The sequence below is a fragment of the Melampsora larici-populina genome (assembly GCF_000204055.1).
Source record: "Melampsora larici-populina 98AG31 unplaced genomic scaffold MELLAscaffold_27, whole genome shotgun sequence".
NCBI lineage: Eukaryota > Fungi > Basidiomycota > Pucciniomycetes > Pucciniales > Melampsoraceae > Melampsora > Melampsora laricis-populina.
In genome coordinates this window covers 15879-42252 of record NW_006768791.1, presented here as the reverse complement: position 1 = coordinate 42252, position 26374 = coordinate 15879, and the positions used below count along the sequence as shown (strand labels likewise).

Below are 26374 nucleotides of genomic sequence, written 5' to 3'. Positions count from 1 at the left end.
TACCAGGCGGTGACCTCTTCACGCCCGAGCTTGCGAGCCGCCGTTCTATTCCTGTCATGGGTGGGTTTCGGCGGTCCGGCTCAAGTCTCTAGAATAGTATGCAAACGCAGGAACTGGTCCTGCGAGCACATTGGTCATACCACCGAATCCGATGAATCAATCCGCTGCGGTATGCTGAAACACAACTGCATAACACACATTCCAGTCGGTGACCTCATCACGCATGAAATTCCGGATGAAGAGCTGGTGTCGATTCATGCGTATGAGTGGGTCCGGCCGTGTTACCAAAAGGGTATGTGCAGGCATTGATCCTGCGATATCATAAACACTGATAAAGCAATCCGCTGTGGTATCCTGAAACGCGACTGCTTACTATTGCGATTTTCACGACTAGATACTGAAGTGGCACAAACAGGGGCACAACTCTGCATTTTGCACTTCTTTCCACTTTTCTGCCTCGTCTCGGTCGGTTTCCGATGCACCCCTCCTAGCCCGCTACCCCAAGAGAAAACAACACCGGGTGAGGAATGAGGATGTATCTAATTAGGATAGCTGATAAAGTTCAAGTTCTGAGCGTTGGGCCGCTGTAGAAAACAGGCTTAAAATCTAACTTGAGTCGCGATTTTCAAACAAGCCCTAAGAGCATCCCCAACGCGCCGGGAACTGGAAACCTGGTACAGGTGTCACAAATGACACTTGGACACCTGTATTTCAGCTTCAGCTTCAGTAGGCAGCACCGCGCAAGCTGAATAAGAGATTCAGTTTTCTACCCCTGTCTAAGGATAGGACACGATCAGATCAATCGCATGGATTGGCCGCTTGATCTGATCGAGGTCGTGGTAATGTGTGCTTCAAGCTTTGAGATAGGACACGAAGGAACGAAAGAGGCGAGTTTCGTGGTCTCAACGTGTCCAAATTGTGAGAAATCACGTTTTCCGAGGGGGATGCTCTCAGCTAGAAACAATTGGAACAAACCGTACGTATTCCAGCTGGCGGAATAAACGAAATCGCACCCATGGCCAACTGTGCGACTTTTTACTCGCGCTGGAGGCTGTTTTTCGGAAAATCTTTGCAAACGTAATTTTGACATTACGTTTCTGTCAGAAATGCTAGGTAAACCCTATGTAAAGGTTACGTTTCCGGCGGCGCGTTGGGGATGCTCTAACAAGCCAAACTTATCAAAGTCCCTCGCCAAAGGCCCGAGGCTTTAAAATTGGTGTGAAAGAAATTCAAGTAAGAGAAGGATCAAACAAAGTAATTCAGTGTTTGATGTCTATATTTCCTTCATTTGAAACCATTCGATTTTTACTACGGGCTTGTTACAAACTTATCAAAGTCCCTCGCCAAAGGCCCGAGGCTTGAGCGAGGGACTTACCGCTAAAAAGAAAATCATGGCCTGAGAAGTAGCCTGTATTGGCTCAAATGTTGCTACTTCAATATACCCGTTTTGTTTGTAAATGAACAAGGCTTGAAGCAAAATAAAAGTAGGACCAAAAACGTCCATTACATACATTGCAACTGCATATTGGGATCTCAGATCCCTGATCAAGATCAAACAACAACAAATATCAGTCAGATAAACTAGGAGGGACAGTGATGGTCCGGAGAGGTTATTTGGAGATGATGTTTGTTGTGTGAGAAAACTTCTAAGATTGATAATATTTCTTTTTATCTAAACAAACACATAAATGAAACTGGAAATGAAAACAATTATTAGAACACAGCATACCTGATCAAGATCAAACAACAACAAATATCAGTCAGATAAACTAGGAGGGACAGTGATGGTCCGGAGAGGTTATTTGGAGATGATGTTTGTTGTGTGAGAAAACTTCTAAGATTGATGAAGAAGAAGTAAGAAGTTTTCTCGAGAGACAAGTTTGATATACTAGATCTGCCAATACAAAACAAGGTTAGGTTTAGAAACAAAATGTATTGAGTATCAGACATTGTACAAGTTTATTTTAATATGTAATTGTAATTCATCCTACGCAACACAATGAATCTTATAACAGAACTTGGTTCCAACAGCCCCCCCTGCTCACTACTTTTTGATTTGAGATAAACCTAACTGATCATAACTACTTGATAAAATGTTAGCTCCTACAGCCTTCGTCAGCACATCAGCAGGCATTTCCTTTGTGGAAACATGTGAAACCGTAATTTTTCCTTCACGCGTCAATTCTCTTATAAAGTGATGTCTTATATCTATATGTTTTGATTTATTATTGACCGAAGCTTCATTGCACAAAAACACCGCCCCTTGATTATCATTTGATAGTGGAAGTTTGATGGGAACACTGATACTTGACTGCTGATGTAAATGTTCGAGTAATCGGCATAACCATAATCCATGCTTTGCACAATCTCCTATAGCTAAATATTCTGCCTCAGTAGTTGAAAGAGTTACACAATGCTGTCGACGACTTTTCCATGATACCAAAGATCCCTTCACAAAATACACAAAACCCGTAGTTGACCTCCTCGTGTCAATGTCCCCAGCGTAATCCGCATCAGCATATCCCTCAACTGGTAAGTTCTTAGCCTTGCTCGTCCCAAACATTAGGTCGAAAGATGACGTTCGCCGCACGTAGCGTAGTAGATGTTTGACTGCTGCCCAATGCGTTTGGTTGTGGCGGGAATTGAAACGTGAAAGATAACTGACCGCATAGGCTATGTCCGGTCTGGTCTGCACTGAAAGAAAATTGAGCATTCCGACGGCACACCGGTACTCCTCTATTTCCTCTGATTCCTCAAGAGACAGAGTTGTTAGTCTGATGTTTTGGGGCAATGGTGTCTTGACTCCATTGCATTGAGACATACCAAAGCGTTCGAGCATCGCGTCACAGTAATGAGACTGATCTAGAGTTATGGTTCGTTGAGACCGGTCACGTTTGATGTGTATGCCGAGGTGGAGAGACGGGTTTTCGTTCCAACGGAATTTGTAGTGTTGGCTGAGATTGGTTCGAAACTGCTTTAAGAAAGACTTGCTGTTTGAAAAAGCCATGCCGTCGTCAACGTGCATAGGTATATGTATGAATAAGTCTCCATCCCTCAGAGTGTACAAGGAGTTGTCAACAGGACAGACTTTGAATCCCATGCTTTTGAGTTTGGTGTCAAAGTCGTCATTGAACTCTCGATGCGCTTGACAAGTACCGTAAAGAGATCTGTCGAGTTCTACTACATGTTTAGGCTTTGATGTATCTCTGAATCCCGTTACTTGACAAACATAAACACGATGCTTAATCTTCCCGTTCAGAAAAGCCGTCTCGATATCAAACTGCTCCATTTCTAGATCGTCCGTAGCAGCAAGAGCGTATAGGGTTTGTAAGGTGTCGGTCAGGCCAACTGAAGCATATGTGGAGTCGAAATCAACGCCCTTGATTTGATGATTGCCGCCAGCTACCCAACGAGCCTTGTACTTAGTGATTTGTGAGAATTCATCCCTCTTTTGTTTGAGTCGCCACATGCCGGGTAAGATGTTAGCATCTGGAGGAGGTTCCACAAGGCGACCTACTTCATGAATTTGTAAGGACATAAACTCCTCTGCCATTGCTGCTAACCATTCTTCTCGATTTGGACCTTTCATTGCTTGAGAGTATGATGGTTCATCATTTTCTGGACCATCGTCAGTCTGGCTAATTGAAGCTTGATTGAGTTCCGCGACGGTGTGATAGCCTATCAGATTCCCAAGTCGTTCAACTGGGGCTGCTCCTCGCTCTGATTGTCGTGGTACAGGTGGTGGTATTGCAGGAGGAGTAGGGATTTGCAGAAAGTCATGAATTGTGTCAGTGGTTGATTGTGATGAGGTAGGAATATCCCAGACTTCATCCCATGAATCATCATTTAGAATCGTCAGTTCTTCCGTTGTCGACTTGTCAAGATGCCGAAGGGGAAAAGAACCTTCATCAAATATCACGTCATTGGAAATCATGATGCGATTGGATTTCGGATCCCAGAGCCGATACGCGTTTGAATTCTTCTCGTACCCTACCATTATCGTCTTTATTGAACGTGGAATCAGTTTGTTTTGATGACCAGGTGGAATGGAGTACGCTAAGCAACCAATGACCCTTAGTCGGTTGTACGGGAGGTTAGGCACTTTCATGTTGAGCACAAGCGTCTGCCACGCATATTCGGGACAGTTGAACTTTACAGATTTGGAGGGACACAGGTTGAGAACAAATGATGTCGCCATCATTACCTCACCCCAAAGACGAACAGGCAGATTGCCGTGTATAAGCTGAGCTCGTAGGCGTGAAGCAGCAGTCCTGTTGAAACGCTCCACTACAGAGTTTTGTTCAGGACTCTCAGGTGGGCCCATTTCATGCACTATGCCATTTTCACGAAGATATTGATTGAATTCATTACTTGTAAATTCTCCACCTCGGTCGGTTTTGAACACAGAAATTTTATTATTAGGAGCATGATTTGAAAGCATTGAATGAAATTGTTTAAAGGCCTCAAACGCCTGAGATTTTGTTTTAAGAAGTATAACCCAATTTTTGCGAGTAGCATCATCTATAAGTACCATAGTGTAAAGATAACCCCCAGTACTTGCAGCAGGAAATGGACCTGCGAGATCACAATGCACCCGATAACCAGGGATTTCAGACCTCGGCAAAGCGCCAGTATGGCTGCTCCTCGCCTGTTTCCCCAAGGTGCAGGCTTCGCAAGTCTTTGATGCATCCGGATTAAGTCGTAGGACATCCTCCATGACACTTGAGGTACTCCTGTGATTTAGATGACCAAACCGTTGATGCCATAAGTCAGTATTGTTAGGATTTGATGACTTGACGAAAGACGCACGTGGTTCGGAGTAATGATAGAACTTCCAGAATCCACCGGGACCGGCATCCTTGTAAGCTGGAAGGATGTGCTTCGAGTTCGAGAAATACATGTTGAGATCATTGGTGTTCGTGCCATAGTGTGGATCAACCATCTTGAACCCAGATTCGTATAGCTCAGTGACCGAAATGAGGTTTGCAGGAAGAGACGGTGAGTAAAGAACGTTGGGTATTTCAACAAGAGAAGGCGATCCATCCGGTCCAAAAGCGTGAAGCTTTGCCGTACCCATCTTGGTGGCAACAATGCGGGACGAGTTATCGGCATTTGCCACATTAATCCATACTGGAGCAACATCACGTAGATCATCAAGCATCAGCGCGTCTCCAAACATGTGCCTGTTGCAAGCAGTGTCGGCTAGCGTGGCTTTGTGAGTGTCAGATGGAGATGGATAGCTTGGTGAAGCAACGAATGAGACCTCGTCAATTACCGGTGTCGCAATTGTATTGTAGGATGTCGCAAACTGGCATGCCGCTTCACTGGTATGATTTGGAACAGGGGCTGCAGTACTCGGTGTCGGAGTAGTTGCCTGAGTCGGTTGAGATGAAGCTTCGGTATTAAACCCGACAACTCCAACAGCTGCGAGCTGATTATACCTTTGTATCTTCTCTGAATCAGTAAGCCCTTGGTTGGATGATGGCTGACTACTATTCATCGGTCGAGTTGGACCACGGTTTCGCCTCTGCTTCATGCATACACCGTTAGTGTGCGTGAACTGCCAGTGCTCTTGTAGAACACAAGGTGCATTGGGGGATTTATCGGTACGAGGGATTGTCAGACGATGAGCTGGAGCAGGCGGATGCTTGATCAAAGCAGCCATGGCTATCGGGTTCTCATCAACTGTGCTGAGAGCAGACTTCGTTCGTAGACGGGATACGACTTTCGATGTTGTGAGATTCTTCATATCTCCAAACATTTGATCTCGAATCGTTGCAAATTGATCGCTTGGAAAACTTAGAAGAAGGAAAACAGCTAAAAGATTGTCGCTAATCTTCAGATCATCATCACTTGCAGTGGCCTCTGCGATTTGTGTATGTAGATCACTGATCCCATCAAGGAAGGTGGAAATTGTTTCGGAACCGTTAAAGCGTACGGTAGCAACTTTGGCTATGAGTGCAGCCACTTCCAAGCCGTCGTCTTGAGAAGCTTGGGCATGTAAAAGCTCATATGCTTTCTTGGGGTCTTCGATTCCCCGAATAGCAGGTAAGCGAGTAGGCTCAACCGTGCATCTAATGACTTCTAGAACAGACGCGCGTTCAGCTTCGAGCTGCTCGACCTTATCGAAATCTTTTGCATCGGTCTCAGATAGGGAGGTGTCGCGTTCTACGTGTTTCCAAAGTTTGCGACTCTTCAGGTACGTTTTGATTTCAAGTACCCAATCAACCTTGTTGGTGTGGTTGAGCTTCGGTATTTGTGCTAGTAGAAGTGAAGAGTGCGAAACGTTGGCGTTGGAAGACATGACAGGAGGCGTCACGGCTTCCTTCGACTCTGTATGTGGGGTAGAGATCGACGGATTGTTTGGTTCAGGATCGACAGTTGAGTTTGGGAGGGTGGGTTGGTCAGATTGACTGGGATCTGTAGGTTCTGTCGGATCCAGAGTGATATAGTTTTCGTGGGGTTAAGACTGTATCACTAAGGTTTGACAATTGAATTGAGGTATTATGGTTCTCCGGACTTCGAAATGAAAGATTCGAATGCCTAATTCAATTATCGGAAGAATCTGGAACAATACCAGGTTCGATTAAAAGTATTTCAAGTTTAAATTAGACGGTTTCTCGTGCCAAGAGATCGTATTTATAACTTTAATCTACTATCGTTGAGTATCGAGAATTGTTTAAAGCTGTAAGCCTGGGCTCATAACCTATTGGGATCTCAGATCCCTGATCAAGATCAAACAACAACAAAATCAGTCAGATAAACTAGGAGGGACAGTGATGGTCCGGAGAGGTTATTTGGAGATGATGTTTGTTGTGTGAGAAAACTTCTAAGATTGATAATATTTCTTTTTATCTAAACAAACACATAAATGAAACTGGAAATGAAAACAATTATTAGAACACAGCATACCTGATCAAGATCAAACAACAACAAATATCAGTCAGATAAACTAGGAGGGACAGTGATGGTCCGGAGAGGTTATTTGGAGATGATGTTTGTTGTGTGAGAAAACTTCTAAGATTGATGAAGAAGAAGTAAGAAGTTTTCTCGAGAGACAAGTTTGATACTAGATCTGCCGATACAAAACAAGGTTAGGTTTAGAAACAAAATGTATTGAGTATCAGACATTGTACAAGTTTATTTTAATATGTAATTGTAATTCATCCTACGCAACACAATAAGGGTACTCAAAGCAAAGTATGTAGCGCTACATACTTTTCGCTACATACTTTTTTTGGCGGGGACAAAGAAAAAAAATATACTTTTGGCCTCGCCTTCCCCGCCAAAAAAAGTATATAGCAAAAAGTATGTACACGTACATACTTACTTTGAGTACCCTTAATGAAATCTTATAACAGAAACTTGGTTCCAACACTGCAAGCTCCACCATATCTTGTCTGGAGCGCCTGCTAGTGGGTGTTAAAAAACATGTCTTTTTTACTTTTTCTGACCCGTGAGCCCGCTTGGAGCCTGTATTTGGTGAAATTGATTGATCTTCAATCACTCAAAAGTGCAAGTTCCCAGAAAGATACAAAGGAGCTTGCAATTGGAGCATACGTAATGAGATCTTAATGTTATCTTTTTATTTTGCATCAAATATTGTTTCTTGTGGGATAAAAAAAATAAACCAATGTAGAGCTTTTCAAGCCAATACAGGCTACTTCTCAGGCCACGCTTTTCTTTTTAGCGGTAAGTCCCTCGCTCAAGCCTCGGGCCTTTGGCGAGGGACTTTGATAAGTTTGTAACAAGCCCGTAGTAAAAATCGAATGGTTTCAAATGAAGGAAATATAGACATCAAACACTGAATTACATAATTTGAATTACTTTGTTCGATCCTTCTCTTACTTGAATTTCTTTCACACCAATTTTAAAGTCTTTTGAAACACGCAAAGCATGATCCCAACGCTATCAATTTATATTTAATCCTCTGTCTTCTCCTTCAAGTTTCGCTTGAGAAATTCAAGATTTACACCTGATCGCCAACCACAACACCCGACGTTTTTAGTTTTAAGAAGCTTCAATCCAGTTTTTTTTCTGAAAGTTTCAAGCTTTTATCAAGGATCATGTTCAAAAGCATTTCAGTTTTTACTTTCTTTTCGGCGTTAAGTCTGCAATCTATACATTGTGTACCTAATTTTCGGCCAGGTAACTCTCAATTCTTGAATTCATTTTCTGTTGAGAAAAGCTGAGGACTAATTCTGTTTGTTTGAATTGCCTGGAAAACTCCACAATCAGCTGAAATGATGGTAAACCATGCGGTGGACCATCTCGACTCAAGCAGACCACAACCAATGATTGTGTCTACACCGTATCACTTTCAACCACAAACTATGAATTCTGTACCACAGTATCAACCTGTGATCGGAGTACCTTATGGATTTCAACCATCACCAGAAAGTCTCGGATATCTACCTCCAAATCTAAAGACTAATTACAAGATACCAGGACCCCAACCTCAATATCCTGATGACCCTTCACGATTTGTTCGCCATGGTTATGTTCATCATCCTATCCAACCTAATCGGCAACCAGCAGATCCAAGATTTCAAGCTCTGGTACGTCCATTTCCAATTCAGGTATATTGTCCTCTTCACCTATTCTTGAATCAATTCATGATCCAAAAATGTATTTGACGGGATAATCAGGCTGAGATCAACCTTCTATATTTTTTGCAACATGATTGTACCCCACACGATTCCACAATTGGATAAAGTTAAATCAAGGCCAAGTGAATGAATTTCATTTGAGAAAACAGTGGTTGAATGGGATTGTTCAAAAAAGACAGAAAGTCACACAGAATGCTAAGCAGAAAGTTATCAAATCAACCAGAAAAGGTAAAAAACCATCACCATTAGGAGTTAAGAAAGTGAACAAAAACGTACGTTACATCACAGATTTGGTTTTATTAATTTTACTCAAACCTATAGAGATACGAAGTGAAACACAAGAGGATTTTCAAATGTCGTGCTCATGATTTGGATTATTTGGATCTTAGGTTTCAAATAAGAACAAAGGCAAAGTGCTTACCAATGGCAGACCCAACCAAGCCTATTATCCACTTATTCGATCACCAAAAGATATACATGAAGGGATTTCAGCAGGAATGAAATCAACCATCACCGAGGTAAGTTATACATAATATCAAACTTTTTCTTTTTCAACTTTGATGAAACCTATAAAAACATAAATTCAAAAACCACAAGCCAATTAATAATTATTTCATGGTATGCTTCGCTTTGTTCACAGGTTTCAAACACAGTCAATAATCGAGCTGTTGCTAATCTCCTTCAATTAAATGCACGCAAAGTGATGTTGGAGAGGGGACCAAAAACATTACAAGATCAAGTCATGCTCGAACGAGTAAAGGGTGTAATTTGTCAAATACTTCAGAAACATTTGAATCTACCACATGGTCTCATCCCCGAAAATCTTGAGCCTACCTTGGCTAATGTTCTACAATGGAAAGAAGGATTAATGAAAGCCCAAGTAGCTCATACAAACGAGTACCGTCAATTGGACAGTTTACTCGATCAAGCGAAGAAGACACCTTTACTAGTAGAGATACCAACATCTGGAGCAACTGAATCGGTTGGATCTACAATATCTGGTGATGATTTAAAAACAAGTGAAGAAGTAGACTCTGAACTTACAAAATTGAGCCTTGGTCCTTCATCTAATTATGAAGTAGCAAGTAAAAGGTTTCAAAGAATTCCTACATTCGATTTGAATAAGGAACCAGTTGCTTGATCGAGGAAATCAAAGAATTCGTATACAAGATTAGAGTTTTAGAGGTTTCTTTTAGAGGCTTTTGATCATTAGCAAAATACTAGACTTCGGTTTCTCGCTCTTATAGAATAAGTCTCGATTTTGAATGAGATAGATTTGGCGATAAACAAAACGCTTTGGGGTTTCATGCTTTTTGGGTTTTGAGTTTCATTTTTCATCTTTCGTTTTTCATTTGTTCATTGTTTCTCATTTTTATTGGAATGTTAGAAGCGCATACTACATCTTTTTGCTTCCAAACAAGATTACAAAATACAAGTAATTTGTTGATAAGTTTGACTTTCTTTCTTTTTAAGATTTATGATAATACATAATCTTTCTTGTAATTCTCATAACATTTTTTGAAGATCATGTTTAGGATTACTTTTTCTATTAGAACTTTGGTTCCAAAGAAAGACCCTTGTTGGTCCTTTCTTTTTGTGAGTTTTCTTGTTTTAAATTTAAATCCATCTTGTGGAAAGGAATGGTTGCCAATGATGAAGTTATATTTAAAAAAGTGGCATAATCATACTTGGCAGTCAACAGGGCCACGTGCTCGGTCACCATATCTCCATCCTGTGCAGTGGCAAATTTCCGCAGTGCCGGCTAACCTAACAAAATCCCTCCCGGCGAGCGAGCCTGGGAGAGAGGGACTTACTCAATCTGGAAATCATGTTTAGTGATCAATGGCATGTAAGCTTGCAGGACTGATATCTCCGTGTGGTTCCCCCCCATACTCTGGAAGAATATATCACCGTCAGACGGGATGCCTCTCAAAAGAATTAAATTATGAGCAACGGCCTGCAACGGCGACAATGCCCTATACACCAACCCTAACCCTAATCCTTGAGTTTTGCTACTGCTCAACTCCCTCGCCAAGGAAGGGCCATGACCCATGGGTGCCATTTTATAATTGGAACTCCCCTCTACCAGTCCATACGCGTGTGTCGCTGTGATTTCGTCAGCTGCAGCCGTTACTCCTCCCACTACTTCAGGGATAAAAGAGCCAAGAATGAAACATGTCCGGAGGAATTCACCTAATCGATTCGGAGAGTGCTCTTTGAGAGCTGTGAGTAATAAGTCCCGCGCTTTTTACTTCAAGTTCAATGCTTTGGAGACCGCACCATGCTCACACTTCGATCACTCAAGAAAGTCATAGTATTACATATGCCGCATCTTGCTTGAGAGTCGTACCGTAGGTATTTACCGCTGTGAATCTCTGGGTGTTGATGCCTCAAACAGTTGCCTACCTCTTCGTGCGACCGATATGTACGGCACGAGTTTAGGGTACGGCTGGGAAGCTCTAATTACTCGACAATGTTTGACACTAGTTTAATCCTTTGAAACATGCAAATCATCATGGCGCTTTCAATTTTTATTTATCATGTCTTCTCCTGCAATATTGCCTTGAAAAATTTACCGACTACACCTGATCGACAAGAACAACTCGCGACTTTTTCAGTTTTGAGAAGTCTTGATCCAGTTTTTCTTCTGAAAGTCTTGCCAACTAACTACGGATGATGTTTCAAAGCATTTACCTTTTTACTTTCTTTTCTGCTTTGACTCTGCAATCTATCCAATGTTTACCTAATATTCGGGCAGGTAATTCTAAAATCTTCAATCAATTTTTATGAGAAGAGCTTAAAGCTAATTCTGTTTTTTTGTAAAATTCCCGGAAAAACTCGTCAATTAGTTGAAGAAGGCGGTCACTCTATTGGTGATGTTGTAAGGCAGATCAATGGAGTTCCAGATGGGAATCAAATGATGGTAGATCATGCTATGAACAACGTCGAGTCAAGTGGACCGCAACCAGTGGGTGTACCTAAAGCGTATCGCTTTAAAACAATAGTTATCAGACCGACACCACGGTATCGACCTGCGATCGGAGTACCTTATGGATTTCAACAGCCCACAGAAGACCTCAGACCTGCAAGGCTACCTACTTATAAAATACCAGGAGCAGGCGCTGTTTACTTGCATAACCCACCAGGAGATGTCCGCTACGGTTATGATCATCAGCCTATTCAATTTAATAGGCAACAAGTGGATCCAAGATTTCAAGCGGTAGGAGGTCCAAATCCATTTCAGGTAAGTCCCCCTCCTCGCCTATCCTTGTATCAATTTATTTTACAAAAGGCACACATATAGATGGAATGATGAGGCTGAAATCAATCTTTTATAATTTTGTTGAACACGATTGTACCTCACTCGATTCCACCCGATTGGATGAAGTTAAACCAAGGTCAACTGAATGAAGTTAATATGAGAAATCAAATGTTAGCTGAGATTGGTCCGAACGGACAACAAATCATCAATAATATCAGACAGAAAGTTAAGACTACAATGGAGTCAACTCAATTTAGAGAATCAAAATCCAATCTGAATCCTAATCATGGTCAACAAGTCAATCCATCAAATCCAGCAGCACAAGGTCAACCTCAAGCGCTTACTGAAGCGCAAACAACCAGAAAAGGAGAAGGGAAATCGCCATTAGGAGTCAAGAACGCCAACAGAAAAGTAAGTCATGTCACAGTTTGTTTTTTTTCACTTCTTCTCTAAAAGTCAACTACGAGGGGATTGAGAATTGTTGTCATGATATACATCCTTTGGTTATCAGGTTGCAAACAAGAACAAAGACAAAGTTCTTACGAAACCCAACCGAGTCGATTATAAACATTTTCAACCGATAAAAAATGTTCACGAAAGTATCCAACCAGGATATAAATCGATCGTCAATGAAGTAAGTTATATCACACTTTCAAAAAAATTCAATTCCATATGAACCGATGAAAACAGAAATCCAAACGCAACAAGCAAATTAATTATGATTTTGATCACCTGAATTCCTTTTTTATTAGTTTTCGAACGCAGAAGATGATGCAATTTATCCTAACCTAGCTCAATTGTATAAAAGATCTAAGATGTTACAGAACGCACCGCAAACCCAAGAGAATCAAGTCATGCTCGGACAATTGAACACTGTAATCAACGAAAGGCTTTTGAGACCCTTGGATATAGAAGATGGTGTGCTCTCCAGAAAGTTTAAACCGAACTTACTTAACCTTTTGAAAAGTAGAAGGAAATTAGACTTTAGATCACCAAGGACCTTAAAAAGGAAAAAAGCGAAATACTACATTCTGAATACGCTGATTGAACAAGAAATGAGGCAACCTATAGATACACCAATGCCATTATGGGATTTATCTGAATCGGTTGGATCTACAACAGCTGGAGATAAATTGAAATCGAATGAAGAGGTAAATTCTCAACTGAAAGAAAAGAACGTCGGGCCTTCATTCAATCATGATGCAGCCACTAAGAAGTTTCAAAGAATTCCTACATTCGACTTGAATAAGGAACCGGATGAATTTGAAGACAAGTAACCAACTTATCTTGAGGGGAAGAAAATAATTCACACAGATTAGAGCTTTAAATCAACACTTTTTAGACGTTTCTTTTTGATAAGCATGTTGATGCCATTCGATCAACAAAAGATACTAAATTTGCGTTTCTCTCTTTGATAGAACAAGCCTCGATCTCGAATGAAATAGATTTTTCGATATTTCAAACGCGTCGTCGTGTTTTATGCTTTTTGGGTTTGGGGTTTCATTTTTTATGACTTCTTTTTAAAATCTAGGATTGCATATTTCATCTTTTTGCTTACAAGTAAAAATACAGAATGTATCTAATTTAATTAATAATTCTTGTTTTCTTTCTCTTCAATAGAGACTTGGTCATTTCTCTAATTTTTGTAACATTGATTATGTTTCAGATTGATGTGGTGGTAGACTTTTAATTTGAAAGAAAGATGATTGATCATCCTTTCTTTGTTCAAGTTTTCATAATCTCGAACTTATACTCATCTTTTGAAACTCATCTTTTGAAAAGGAGCGTCGAGTTGTAAGGATGAAGTCATAAAAATGACATACTACCAGGACCAAGTGCTTCCTCACCATATCTCCAGCCTAAGTAGTGCCAAATTGACGCAGTGCCCGTAATTCAGATGAGGGAAACCGCACAAGGAAGGAAAAGCGACGCCCAATTGCTAGCTGGGGGTGCCTCAGCAATGAACGCTGCGAATGCCGGCCCGCAGTCAATTTGAGGCTGTGTTCAAACTGGATGGCTTTCTCAGTTTGCTCTGCGCGAGACGTCGAGCCCACACAGGTCTGGGAGACTTCACAATGATCGGTCGAATGCATGATGGTTGAGAGGAAATTCCGCGCCGAGTTGTTCGAGGTTTCGAGCATGGTTCTGAAAACTTTCTGCAATTGACAGAATGAAAGTTGCCGCAGAGATCATCACCAATCATCATCTTGATGATGCAATCTGCGGAAGGCCAACAAGCCTACGTGTTTGGTCCGAATCCAGTTTGTCTTTTAGACTTGGTACACATGATTTCTGCCGGACTATTCAACACAGAAAAGTGTACACCGCGCCCAAGATTGATACAAATCAACCACAACTGCCAGTCAAATTATGCCTTCAAGTTCCAGGCCCTTGACAGTGACCTCACCAAACTCTCAAAGGATCTTGGAATCTATCGGCTGCTCATACCTGTGATTGATTTTCTGTTTCTTTCTCAAGAGGTGAAATAATCAGAATCCAGCTTGTGTTGATCACAACATACACCTACATACCTTCTATCCCAAACTACCGAAATCTGATCATCGCCCCACATACCAACGCGGGAGATTCGAGTGACCCATAGCCCATCATTAATGCTGTGACTTCTTGATCGCATGTATGAGATGAGTGATAGCAAGACTACCAAGCGTCTTCAGTCTTGCGAGGCTTGAGGGTGATGTTAAGTTAAGGAGGGTTTGGTTAGATTGCTTACCGTTGATTCTCAGCCAAATGCTTGTGAGACCAAAAGGTCTTTTGTGCCTCCGCGCGCACGTTATTGCGATGCCAACGTATATAGCGTCTCCATCTCGAGCTTAGAAGGCTGGACCCTGATGAGGCCATACCGCAGCCCCTCGTGATTCCATGAAGAAGATGCCCGGTTGCTGCAAAACTGTAAGGCATTTCTATTTCTTGGTATCTTGATCCGCACCGCATAGGTCCATAACACTCAACTTCCATCCACGGGACCCTCACCCTCCTTCACCCTTGAGTCTTTTCGCAGCTTGCAATCATCCTGGTTTGGACGGCCTAAGACAGTGCTTTGCATCCATAAAATCGTGAAGCCGGGTGAATGTGAATGAGAAGCTAGACGGAAATGGTCCTCAACGCTTTTGATTCAGTCAACAGAGGCGCTGAATAGACCCACCACCCATTACACAAGCCACCCAGTTATTTCTAAGAAAAGCCCAAGCGCCTTCAATTCATTAAAAAGTTTTCCAAATTAATCTTTTTTGCAGATTTGACTCCGCGTTAATTCCTAACCGTTCTGAGGAAATCAAATTAGGTACGTACATAATCATTTTTTTGATTTTATCGAGATCCAAGTTCAAACCTCTGTCCCTCTTCAACATCTCTCAACAACTTCTTACCTCTTCAACTTCTACCACAGTCTTTTAGTTTATATAAACTCGTTAGCCATTTGAAGTTATTCTTCATCTACAACCATCTCAATCATCTTTCTTACATTCCGGCTCCACCCCGTTTCATTCAACCGACACAAGGTCCAACTTGTCAATACATCTTACATCATGATCTGCACGCTCTCTATCTTTGTCCTTGCCATCACTCGTCTGGCCAATGCTTCCCTCTCACCTACTTTCCCAGTATCTGGTAGCGTTTGTCAAGTCGGAGCTGATTGTCAAATCAAATGGATCGATACCCCTGCCTCTCCTACCGCCGCCTCAATGGGTGAAACTTCTATCGACCTCGTTTCCGGTGACCCATCAAACCTACAAATTGCTCAAGACTTGGGAGGCGTCTCTAACCCGGGAGTTGCAATGGCTTTGACATTTAAGCCTGATGTTACTTTGGCTGCTAACACCAAATAGTAAGTCTTTGCATTCCTGCTACGCAAATTTGACATGGCAACTGACTTATTCACTTCTTATGCAACAGTGCCATCCGTTTCGTACCCAAGAACAACGCCCAAGGTGTTGTTTTCTCGACCTTTTTCACCATCACTGGTGGTAGTAAGTGTCATCAATTTTATCAGATCTTTGTTCTATATCTGTTTTCTGACACGGGCAATCTGCTACTCTTCTAGACGGTACCGGCAAAACCACCCCCATTCCCTCCACCGGAGCCACCGCTGGAAACATGACCTCTGCCAACCACTCCGCCTCGACCAACATGTCTAGCACCAATGGATCCATGGCCAACATGAACATGACTGCCTCCAAGATCAACACGACCGACTCATCGAAACCTACGAGTTCTGCTTCACGTTTCTCACCTCAAGCTGTCCTTCTTGTTCTTGCTGCACCTATCATTGCCATGCTACTTTAGAGATCAATCATGTAGTTTTGCTTTTCCATATCGCATTGTATTAAGAACTTCTATAATCCATTGCAACGGAATTTTGGAGATTCAATCATTAAAGTTATCTTGAAAGTCAAAGTGTTTCATGGAGATTTTGTTTAGTGATGGTGATTTGAATGCATTTAACATTTTTTATTTCGTTTTTCATACCTTTATTTAACAGGCCCAATTGTCGAGTCTTTTGCAAAAGGGTGGATAAGGTGTGATATCATGCTCATACTATCCCCGTGTTGCAGCTCTGAGGAAAAACCTGACTCCTTGTAGAAACCTATAGGATTTTATGCTTGCCTTCCATGACCTTCAGGAGCATTATTTGAAGATTGATAAGTGCTTACTTAGAACCAGGCAAAATCTCAAAGCTACACCCTTATAAAGTTGATTGAATTTGACCAACATCAACATCACATCAGAAAGTCTTGCTGCCTTGAGCCATTGGTTGTATAAAGCCCCTTGAACAGATGACTTGGATTTATTTATTTGGAGCACTTCCAACAGGTATGATCCAAGTCTTCTTCAAATGTTGATGTTTATGAAATTCCAATTATTCCATCATGGATGGGGTGGAAGCATACATATGCACTTCAAGCGTACTTTATACTCTGCCAGACCATTTATAACTCTATGCGATAGACCATGCGTTTCTTGGTCCGCAGACTGCCACTCACTGTGACCATGACATCAAAGGCACATCAGTGGGCACTGTGAGTCTTACACAGTGGTCAAGAGGTCATATGTCAGGGGAAACCTAATCCTGTCCCCAAATCCACAAATGTTTCCATTTGTAGTGATTAAAGATTGGGAATATGATTACTTTCATGACTTGTATATAGAATCTTCAAGGCCCTCAATGAACAACATCAATTCATGTTATGATCACCTCAAAGGTGGGAAATCTTGGGTGCTTTAGATCAAATTATATCTCCCCATATCAAGTTTGGTTGGATCAAAATCACACTGGAATTCATTGCACACATTGGGTTTGGTCTCTTGATTGGTCATTGCCTTTTTAGTTGAACTAGTTGTGAGAGGCTGATTCAGGATTCATAATCATTCATGGCTCAGATGAAATGACTGTGAAGAGTGAGATGTCACCTGACATATGTGAACACTCTGTGACATATATCTTGGCCGCGCGTCCCGACTCACTGCCAGGTCTCAAGAGTCAAGTGCCAAAACGTCATCGATTGGGTGTAACTACAATTCAAACCATTCAACAAGACTTTTCAAGACCTTCATCAAAACCTTTTATTGATAAACATCATTCTCAATCAACCTTCAAAGCATTCATTGAACCATGTCAGATCAACCACCAGCTTTAGTTCCAACCGATCCAAGTTCATCAAAACAAAGTAATCCTTCAAGTACTGAAGCTTCTGGTTCTAGTTCACCTGAAAAAGTCGAAGATGTTAAGATGGATACTGAAGCTGAAGTTAGTTTCTCAATCTCTCTTTGTCTCTCTGTAAAGTTTTCTTATAACCAAAATCAAAGATTTAATGAACTTTTTTGCTTTGATCGATTTGAATATATAGCTCGATCCTGAGATTTTGAAATCTTCACCAGAAGAAATCATGACTCGTACTAGATTACTTGATAATGAAATCAAAGTCAGTATATCAAGACGAATGATTTTTCTTTTTATTTCTATCACCAAACCCAAAAAAAACTCAACATCAACATTTTTTGGTTTTGGTTTTAGATTATGCGATCTGAGAATATGACATTACAACATGAAGCAGCCATGATGCGAGACAAGATAAAAGATAATACAGATAAGATCAAGAACAACAAACAATTACCATTCCTAGTATCGAATGTAGTCGAGATCTTAGAGATGGATCCAGACAATCACGAAACAGAAGAAGAAGGAGCCCAGATCGATTTAGATTCGGTTCGGAAAGGCAAATGTGCAGTGATCAAAACATCTACTCGACAAACGATCTTCTTACCCTTGATTGGTTTAGTGGATTCGGAGAAACTGAAACCGGGAGATCTGATTGGTGTCAATAAAGATAGTTATCTAGTGCTCGATACTTTACCGGCTGAATATGATTCGAGAGTCAAGGCTATGGAAGTGGATGAAAGACCTACTGAAACGTATACTGATATTGGTGGATTGGATAAACAAATTGAAGAATTGGTCGAAGCTGTCGTCTTGCCCATGCAACAAGCTGATAAGTTTAAGACTCTGGGTATCAAACCTCCTAAAGGAGTCTTGATGTATGGTCCACCTGGTTCGTGTCTCTCTCTCTTCTTGTCTACTCTACTTGATCAAAAGTTTGGAGTGTGACAGATTGACTGACAAGTGGGAATTTCGATCATAGGAACGGGTAAAACTCTCTTAGCTCGTGCATGTGCTGCTCAAACCAAAGCATGTTATTTAAAACTCGCAGGCCCTTCACTTGTTCAGGTCAGTTATTTTTTTTCATCTACTTCTCAAACTCGATTTTTGATTAACTCTAAAGTGATGATCTTTAGATGTTTATTGGTGATGGAGCGAAATTAGTTAGAGATGCATTTGAATTAGCCAAAGAAAAAGCACCGGCAATTATATTTATTGATGAATTAGATGCGATTGGAACTAAACGATTTGATAGTGAAAAGTCAGGTGATCGAGAAGTTCAAAGGACTATGCTTGAACTTTTGAATCAACTTGATGGGTTTGGAAGTGATGATCGGATTAAGGTACAACACAAACAGACTTATCTTCTGATGGGATTTCTTTTGAATCATTACTGATGGTTTTTTTTTCTTTCGTAGGTTATTGCTGCTACAAATCGAATTGATATTTTGGACCCTGCTCTTCTTAGGTCTGGAAGACTTGATAGGAAAATCGAATTCCCACTTCCTACTGAAGACGCAAGAGCAAGAATCATAGAAGTAACCACCTAAATCTCAACAAAAAATCATTTTAGGAAAACAAAAAACTGATGTTCTGATTTGTTTTTTTTTGGTTTAATTCAGATTCATTCTAGAAAGATGAATGTAGCTAAAGGTGTGAATTTTGAAGAATTAGCCAGATCGACTGATGAATTTAATGCAGCTCAATTAAGAGCAGTAGCCGTGGAAGCAGGAATGATTGCTCTGAGAGAAGGAGCTAATGAGATTCATCATGAACATTTCTTAAGTGGGATCTTAGAGGTTCAGAGTAAGAAGAAGAATGACCGTGAGTTTTGAGTTTTTTCAAAAGTTGAAGTTGAAAGTGAACTGATCATTTTGGTTGTTTTGTTGGGTCTCTTTTTTGGGGGGTTTTTTTGTATGTGTAACTAGAGTTTTATTTTGCTTGAGAAGGTTGGTTGGTGATGGATTGTTTTGGTTGTAAGAAAGAGATTTATGTGATGTTTTTGATGACTTGAATCATAAAAGATTAATTATATTTTGTATTGAACACTGAGTGAGATGATGTTGATACTCCTAAAGTACATACATCAAAATACAATTTGATAAGATTTATGTAGAATTTCAAGAGAGTGATGAAGTGAATTGGAGATCATGTGCAAATTGAAATTGAGATTTTGATGATCCAAAAGTGAGTTTTGATTTAAAGAGATATGAAAAAGTGAGTTATTTTACAAATCGATTGATGATCAAATAAGTTTGATTGTTCTAAATCCAAATCCACAATATCATCATCATCATCATCATCATCATCATCAACAACATTATCAATATCAATATCAATATCAAGATGGAAACCAGATTAGCACCTAATTCTAATCCACCACCTTATGCACTAGCAGTTCAACGGTAAGCTGACTGATTTCTATACCTTACTCTTTAAACTTAATCTCAAGTCTTATCAAGTAAATTTGATCAAACCAATCCTCAAACCAATCTTTACCAAGAATCGATCTGAAGTTTCAAATTCATAAAATTTAATATTTTCTATCTTTAAAACAAGTCTCATCATTCAACTTTTTTTTTCGATTTTTTCGAGAACTTCGATTCATGATTTATTGAAACTTTATCAATATCAATTTCATTTCATCATCTTATTGAAACTTACTCATGTCTTAAACCTGTCTCTTTTTTGATCCTGATTATCTCTTTTAACTTATCATCATTGTTGTTGTTGTTGTTGGCATTATCATGATCCAATCTACCAATTATACTTGGATCCAACTTGGTAATAGTGTTTATAGTAAACCATTAAGACCGATTGTGCTTTTTACTTCTTCAATCTCATTAAGTTTAGTGTTTTTTCTTTCTTTCAAATTCAATTCAAACCCGATCCTCACTGACTTTTCTTTTTCTTTTTTTGGATTCGATTCGATTCGATAGTATGGTCATTGGTTTTGGGGGTTAGGTTTTTTCAAGATCGGTCTGAAGGAATTGATACGCCTAGAATGATGGTCTTTGGTCTTAGTTTAGTTTCCACTTTCTGTTCTCTCTCAACACTTTATATCTCTTGTTTTTTAAAAATTATAATCATATTTGAATTGACTGTTTTTTTTCTGGAAATTTCTTTGTTTTTAGTTTTAGGGATCCTTTTCTTTGTGATTGCTGGTGTTGAATTCTTTGGAATGATTGCAGCCATCACTCAAAAGGTAACACCTCTCAATCCCAAACCCCACCCTGATCCCCCGATCTAATCAATTTTGTTTGTTTGTTTGTGATTCTAAAGATCATCTTAACAAGAATCTATTTTCTTTTATCAGGTCTAGCAGCCTTAGTAACCTTTGTAGCCGAATTGATCCGAGTCATTGCACATTTCTTAGTCAAATCAGATTTAATTAGTTCATGTATGAATCAAGTCACGGGGGCAAAAGCTCAAACTTTGTCAGGTACGATTGCTTCGATTGATTCTAATGAAGCTCAAAAGTTGTGTGAAGATGATTGGCAACGTGGGATTTGGTGGGATGTGGGTTGGTTGGTCTTGACGACTTGTTTGGCTCTTTTGTTTGCTGGTTTGGCTGGGGCTTATTGTTGAGTTGTTTCTGTTTCTTTTCTTTTTCTCGAGTTCTGTTGCAAGGATTTCTAATTTTTTTTTCTTTTTTTTGGGGGTGTTTAGATCATCAATTACTCGATCCATCATTCACACGTACCTCCTCACTAAACCCACCACTCGAAATACATCCATCACATCAAACTCATGAATCTTATCCAATGGGACCTTACTCACATCAAGATTCACCATTTATTCCTCCTAAATATACACCGGCTTTGATGAATGGAGGACCACCGGAATATGTGGTGGAAAAGAAAAGTGGGAATGATTTGGATGGGTCTTTGGAAAGAGTTAGTTTATCGGATGATCGGTTGGGAGTTCAGACAAATGATAGAAGATGAAAGATGGAAATGGAAATGAGGAAAAAAACAGATGGGAGTTGGGATAGATACGAATGGTTTTTTTTTGTGATGTTTTGATTTGTTTGTAACCATTGATATGTTTTTTATACATTTTGGGTTGGGTTGGGTTGGTTTTTCTTTTCTTGAGGATTTTTGGGTCTTTTTCTGTATTGTTTCCTATCTGAGTTTTTTTTCTTGGTTTTTTCTCCCTCCCCTCTCCTTACTCAGTTTCAACTCTTGGTGTAAGATCTTTTTTGGTTGCATATGTGTGATTTGTGAGATGTGATTATGGTTAGTTTGGGGGTTTTTGGAAGTGGTGTTGTTTTGTTGTTGTTGTTTTGTTTGGTATCAAATTTATAGAATGTGGGAAAAAGTGTGGGTTTTTTTTGTATGAATCTAGGAGGTTTATGTTTATTAGAGAAAGAAAACATGATGTAGGATTTCTTGGTTTTTTTATATTTGATGAAATTATATTATAGGAAATATAACATACATTAACAGTATATATTAGGGCGGTTCAAGACAGATTTTGTGAACAGCTCGCCGGATATTGGCAAACCTAAATTTTAGGGGTGTGACACCCTTAAAATTTGCGTTCGCAGAGTGACAGCGTCTGTAAATTTAGGATTTATGACCTTCTCTTTTCAGGTCCAACGTCTGGAAAAGTCAGTTAGCTCCTCTTTCGTTGGATCAAACGGTCTTTTTTTTCAACATGAATGATTTTTTTTTCATATGTTTTGAATCACCTGGCCTCTTCATCTACCCTCCAACTGGTAATCTCGACCCCTGCTTCCAAACTATCATCCAGTTCACATCTTCAACACCAATCCACTTTTTCACCTCCATCATGCCTCGGGTATCTGACCGAGCAGCTGCGATACGAGATCTCACCATGTTATGTATGTTTGCTCATATGAATGCGGCCACCAACGATCCGGGAGATGGACACCACCCACTTGACCCTAGCGATGGCCGAATTGCCTACCCAGAAGATGAATTTATGGCAACGTTATTTGATGACCTGTTTGACGAGGAAGAGATGTGGGGAGACATGCTCACCACGGTCATCTCGAACCGATACCTGGAGCCTCGAATGCGTGTCCGACCAGCTAATCTCTTCGATCTACGGGATATGTTGCATTCTCGAAGAACCGACTTTCGTCAAGCTATGAGAACAACTCCAGAAGGTTTCGGCGCTCTTTTAGGCATGATTCACTTACATCCAATTTTTGTGTCGAACACCAACAATCCGCAACCTCCAGTGGAACAACAGCTTGCCATCACACTCGAGCGCCTCGGCAGTAACGGCAATGGAGCTTCAGTTGGTCGTTTTGCGAGGAACTACAAAGTGGCTCGCGGTTCTGTAGTCAACTGCACTCGGCGCGTAATAACGGCTATCTTACAAGCGGGGTCTCACTACGTCACATGGCCAAACTCAGACAGACGCAAAGCTATATCTAAGGTGCTGGAGCGGGATGGTTTCCCTGGCTGTGTGGGGTTTGTCGACGGAACTACCATTCCCCTCTTTCAGCGACCAGGACGTGATGGTGAAGTCTTTTTTGACAGAAAGCACCGTTATTCAATCAACATACAGATCATCTGTGACTGCAATCGCCGAATTACTTATGCTTATGGTGGATGGCCCGGTTCATGCTGTGACAGCACGGTTTATTCAAAAACAGATGTTGCTAACGCTCAAAACAAATATTTCGATAAAGGTATGTCACGTTTTCCTTTCACCCGTGGCATTCAAAGACTGTACTGACATGTTTACTGACTTGTTTCTGGTCAGGCGAATACATAATCGCCGATTCTGCATACATACCTTCTGACTCTGTGGTTCCCTCATACAAAGGCCAGGCAGGTGACGTTCAGCGCAACAGAGAGTTCAACTGGTGTGTGGCGAAGGCTCGTGTGCGCAATGAACATTGCATTGGTATTCTGAAGTCGAGATGGGCGTCGCTTCAGGGATTACGATTGGCATTAAATGAGAAAGAAGATATGTATCATATCTTACGATGGGTTCGAGTGTGCATCATTCTTCATAATATGCTGGCCCAACTCGGAAACGCATGGGAGGACGAGGACCAAGAACTGATAATTGCTGAACGAGGCGAGGCTGGTCAAGATAGATTTCGTGAATTAGAGTGTAATATCGCTATGGTTGAAAGAGGAAGAGCTCGACGTGAGGCTGTGCGAGACTACGCGGTGGCGTACAACTGGGAAAACGGTGGTCTTCCAATTGTGTAATCTTAATCCGTCCTCTGTTCAGTTTCTCGATGTAGACTCTTCAGTACTCTTTGATTGTAACTTGGCCCTTTTCATCCGATTGATGTCTTTCGATTTTGGCTAGCTCTCTGTTCAATTCAAAGAAAGTTTTTATTAAAGTCTAGCTCTCTGTTCAATTCAAAGAAAGTTTTTATTAAAGTCTAGCTCTCTGTTCAATTCAAAGAAAGTTTTTATTAAAGTTGTCGTGTGATTCGATGTTGTTATTTTGTTCTGGTCTTGTATCTCTTCTGGTCTTGTGTTTCTGCAATCGAATGTGAACTTTCTGTGCTCAAGTGTATTCTTGAATAGCGCATTGTATAGCAGAGTAAAGTCAGGAGTTGACACTTGACTTCATTTCAAAATGATATCAAGTGTGGTTTGTGAGCTTTTAAGCAGTTCAACGTGACTTTCCTTTTTAACATGACTTTTCTGTTGAACGTGACTTTTTTTTTAAACATCACTTTTATGTTTAACGTGAAGCTTTTAAGCAGTTCAACATGACTTTCCTTTTTAACATGACTTTTCTGTTTAACGTGACTTTTTTTTAAACATCACTTTTATGTTTAACGTGACTTTTCTTTTTCAATTTTTGAGAACATTTTGAACTGGATTTCATTTCACAAACTGATTGATAACATATCATTTCTAATTCTAAATCACATAACAAGAAGATAACATTGCTCAAAATTTGATATTCGACAACCAGATACAATCACATAACAAAAAGAGAAAAGTTATCTCTCAAAAATCGAAATAAGAGTACAATCGAAATGAGAGTACAAATACTTCAGGTCGGTCTGGAGACAGACAGAGGTCACAGGCCCGAGTTGAAACAAACAGATGTCATAGTCAGGCTGAGGTGCTCGCGCTATCACATCCAGAACAAGGAGCAAAGATCAGCACCCAATCCAAAACTTTGGCCACTAGAAGAGGAGAGATGGCTTACATAGGCCCCACCTCGGGGTATACCAGGCGAAGATAGGCCTCAAGTTCTTGAGGGGTCTTGCCCTCAAGAACCAGCTTTTCGCAAAAGGCTTTGCGCTCGTTGCGGGTAATGATAGCCATGCGATTGCGTTCCTCTTCGCGTAAGAGAGCCAATCGATTACGTTCTTCCTCACGTTCCAAGTAAAACTTTTCTTTGGCCCAACTGAGATCGGACTGTCGAGCTTCAGCCTCAGCCAGTTGTTTGGCGGCCTCAAACTCTTGGCGCCACTCGTTGGCAGACCGTAACATGTCAATCTTCGCCGCATTGCCAACTTGCATTGCGGTGGCCACAGGGTGTTTATAGTCCTTCCCTCGTACAGTTGAAGGATCAATCGAAGGGAGGGGATCGAGAGCGCGTCGAGCCAGAGTGGGACGTGCTGAACCACGACGTTGAGTTGAAGTGGTCATGGGTGCTGCGTTACCAGGGGTGTTCTCATCTCCTGATGAGGAATCCATCGCACGCTCTTCCGCGGTTAACGTGTCTTTCTTCGAATATTTACGTTTGCTGACCTTCCGCGCAGGTGGTTTTGGGGGAGCCGCCGTTTGAGTTGAATCGTTCTTCGCAGCTCTGTTTGATGACTTGCTTGCCGACTGAGTGCATTTCGGGGTGGGTGGTGGTGAATCAACGTCGTTCTCGATGAAATTTCGATAGTGAGCATTCAGGTCATCTTCCGGGGTCGGGATTGGGTGATCTTTAGCCATTTGGGACTTGAAAAGGTCTTGATACGCTTCCAACTCTTCAGCATCAGGGCTTGAGAAACGATTGGTTGCAATTGGAGGTGGTAGACTATTTTTAGGGCGCGGAGTCATAACTTTGGAGGCATTCACATGGATTAGTTTGAAAAGTCGTCATTTCTTCTTAGATGAGCGAGATACGTACAAACGGGTTTGTTACCACCGGTGTTGTCTAGTACCATCGAGTTATCATGACCATCGGTTGTACTTCCTCCGTCGCTATTGGCGTCAGGCATGTGGTTCACATCGTTGGAGTTGGTGTTTCCAATGATGTCAACTTCATCGTCGTCGTCGTCGTCATTGGCGAAAAGCGCAACTGGGTCGATGCCGGTGTCGAGAATCCCAAAAGCGTTGACATTCCCCTTGTCTCGAAACAAAGCGTCCATCTCGCTAAAGCATGGGCACATGCTCTCCAAAAGCTGGTCCATTGTGCGAATCCCGTCTGCCACGTTTTTGGCAGACAAACCACTACCCGTTTTCTTACTGAAAGCCTTGGTGCTATGATATTTCGACTTATAGCGTTTCAAACGTTGCTGTAATACCCTTCCGTTCAGACGCATGTCGGTAGAGTTGTGTCTTATGTTGTAGTTGTTGTTCAACTTGATCGCAAGTGAGTTCAAAATGGTGGAGGGATTCATTGGCATGCCAGACACTCTGGTCTGGCTCCCGCCGCCGAAGATAGAGTTGCATATGTTGGGTTTACTGAGGTATGCGACAATAGTTTGATAATCGACAATGTCCAAAGGAGGGCTGTCCCGGTTCGGTTTGGCGGGCGCAGTCATGGAGACACTGCTAGCGCGTTTTTGAGCGGCGACTCGAGACCTTTTGATCGCCGCAGGAGTAGCTCGAGAGGTGGAGGATATTCCGGATGCAAGCAGGTCTTCCTCAATTTGAG

The 26374-nt window shown here is 41.1% G+C and overlaps 6 protein-coding genes across 6 annotated transcripts; 5 read left to right on the top strand and 1 right to left on the bottom strand.

Moving 5' to 3' along the window:
* Nucleotides 1-8243: 8243 nt before the first annotated feature.
* Nucleotides 8244-9750, top strand: MELLADRAFT_108045 (uncharacterized protein; the record flags this gene model as incomplete). The annotated part of the gene is made up of 4 exons (XM_007411932.1): nt 8244-8558; nt 8717-8881; nt 8999-9127; nt 9250-9750. 4 exons carry the CDS (start codon nt 8244-8246, stop codon nt 9748-9750), a joined length of 1110 nt encoding a protein of 369 aa, XP_007411994.1.
* A 687-nt stretch (nt 9751-10437) lies between these two features.
* On the top strand, nt 10438-13148 carry MELLADRAFT_108044 (uncharacterized protein; the record flags this gene model as incomplete). Its single annotated transcript, XM_007411933.1, has 5 exons — nt 10438-10458; nt 11368-11853; nt 11998-12282; nt 12383-12505; nt 12624-13148. 5 exons carry the CDS (start codon nt 10438-10440, stop codon nt 13146-13148), a joined length of 1440 nt encoding a protein of 479 aa, XP_007411995.1.
* A 2052-nt stretch (nt 13149-15200) lies between these two features.
* Nucleotides 15201-16360, top strand: MELLADRAFT_72270 (uncharacterized protein; the record flags this gene model as incomplete). Its single annotated transcript, XM_007411934.1, has 3 exons — nt 15201-15715; nt 15784-15857; nt 15932-16360. 3 exons carry the CDS (start codon nt 15417-15419, stop codon nt 16171-16173), a joined length of 615 nt encoding a protein of 204 aa, XP_007411996.1.
* Nucleotides 16361-17396: 1036 nt separating this feature from the next.
* On the top strand, nt 17397-19667 carry MELLADRAFT_48998 (ATP-dependent 26S proteasome regulatory subunit; the record flags this gene model as incomplete). The annotated part of the gene is made up of 8 exons (XM_007411935.1): nt 17397-17635; nt 17736-17810; nt 17903-18437; nt 18528-18613; nt 18682-18888; nt 18964-19083; nt 19168-19369; nt 19474-19667. 8 exons carry the CDS (start codon nt 17501-17503, stop codon nt 19488-19490), a joined length of 1377 nt encoding a protein of 458 aa, XP_007411997.1.
* A 179-nt stretch (nt 19668-19846) lies between these two features.
* Nucleotides 19847-21984, top strand: MELLADRAFT_116955 (uncharacterized protein; the record flags this gene model as incomplete). The annotated part of the gene is made up of 6 exons (XM_007411936.1): nt 19847-19950; nt 20337-20392; nt 20485-20568; nt 20680-20750; nt 20828-21128; nt 21215-21984. The coding sequence occupies 6 exons, from the start codon at nt 19892-19894 to the stop codon at nt 21490-21492; spliced, it is 849 nt and encodes a 282-aa protein (XP_007411998.1).
* Nucleotides 21985-23914: 1930 nt separating this feature from the next.
* MELLADRAFT_108040 (uncharacterized protein) lies at nt 23915-25715 on the bottom strand (the record flags this gene model as incomplete). Its single annotated transcript, XM_007411762.1, has 3 exons — nt 23915-23929; nt 25255-25556; nt 25625-25715. The coding sequence occupies 3 exons, from the start codon at nt 25713-25715 to the stop codon at nt 23915-23917; spliced, it is 408 nt and encodes a 135-aa protein (XP_007411824.1).
* Between the last annotated feature and the right edge of the window lie 659 nt (nt 25716-26374).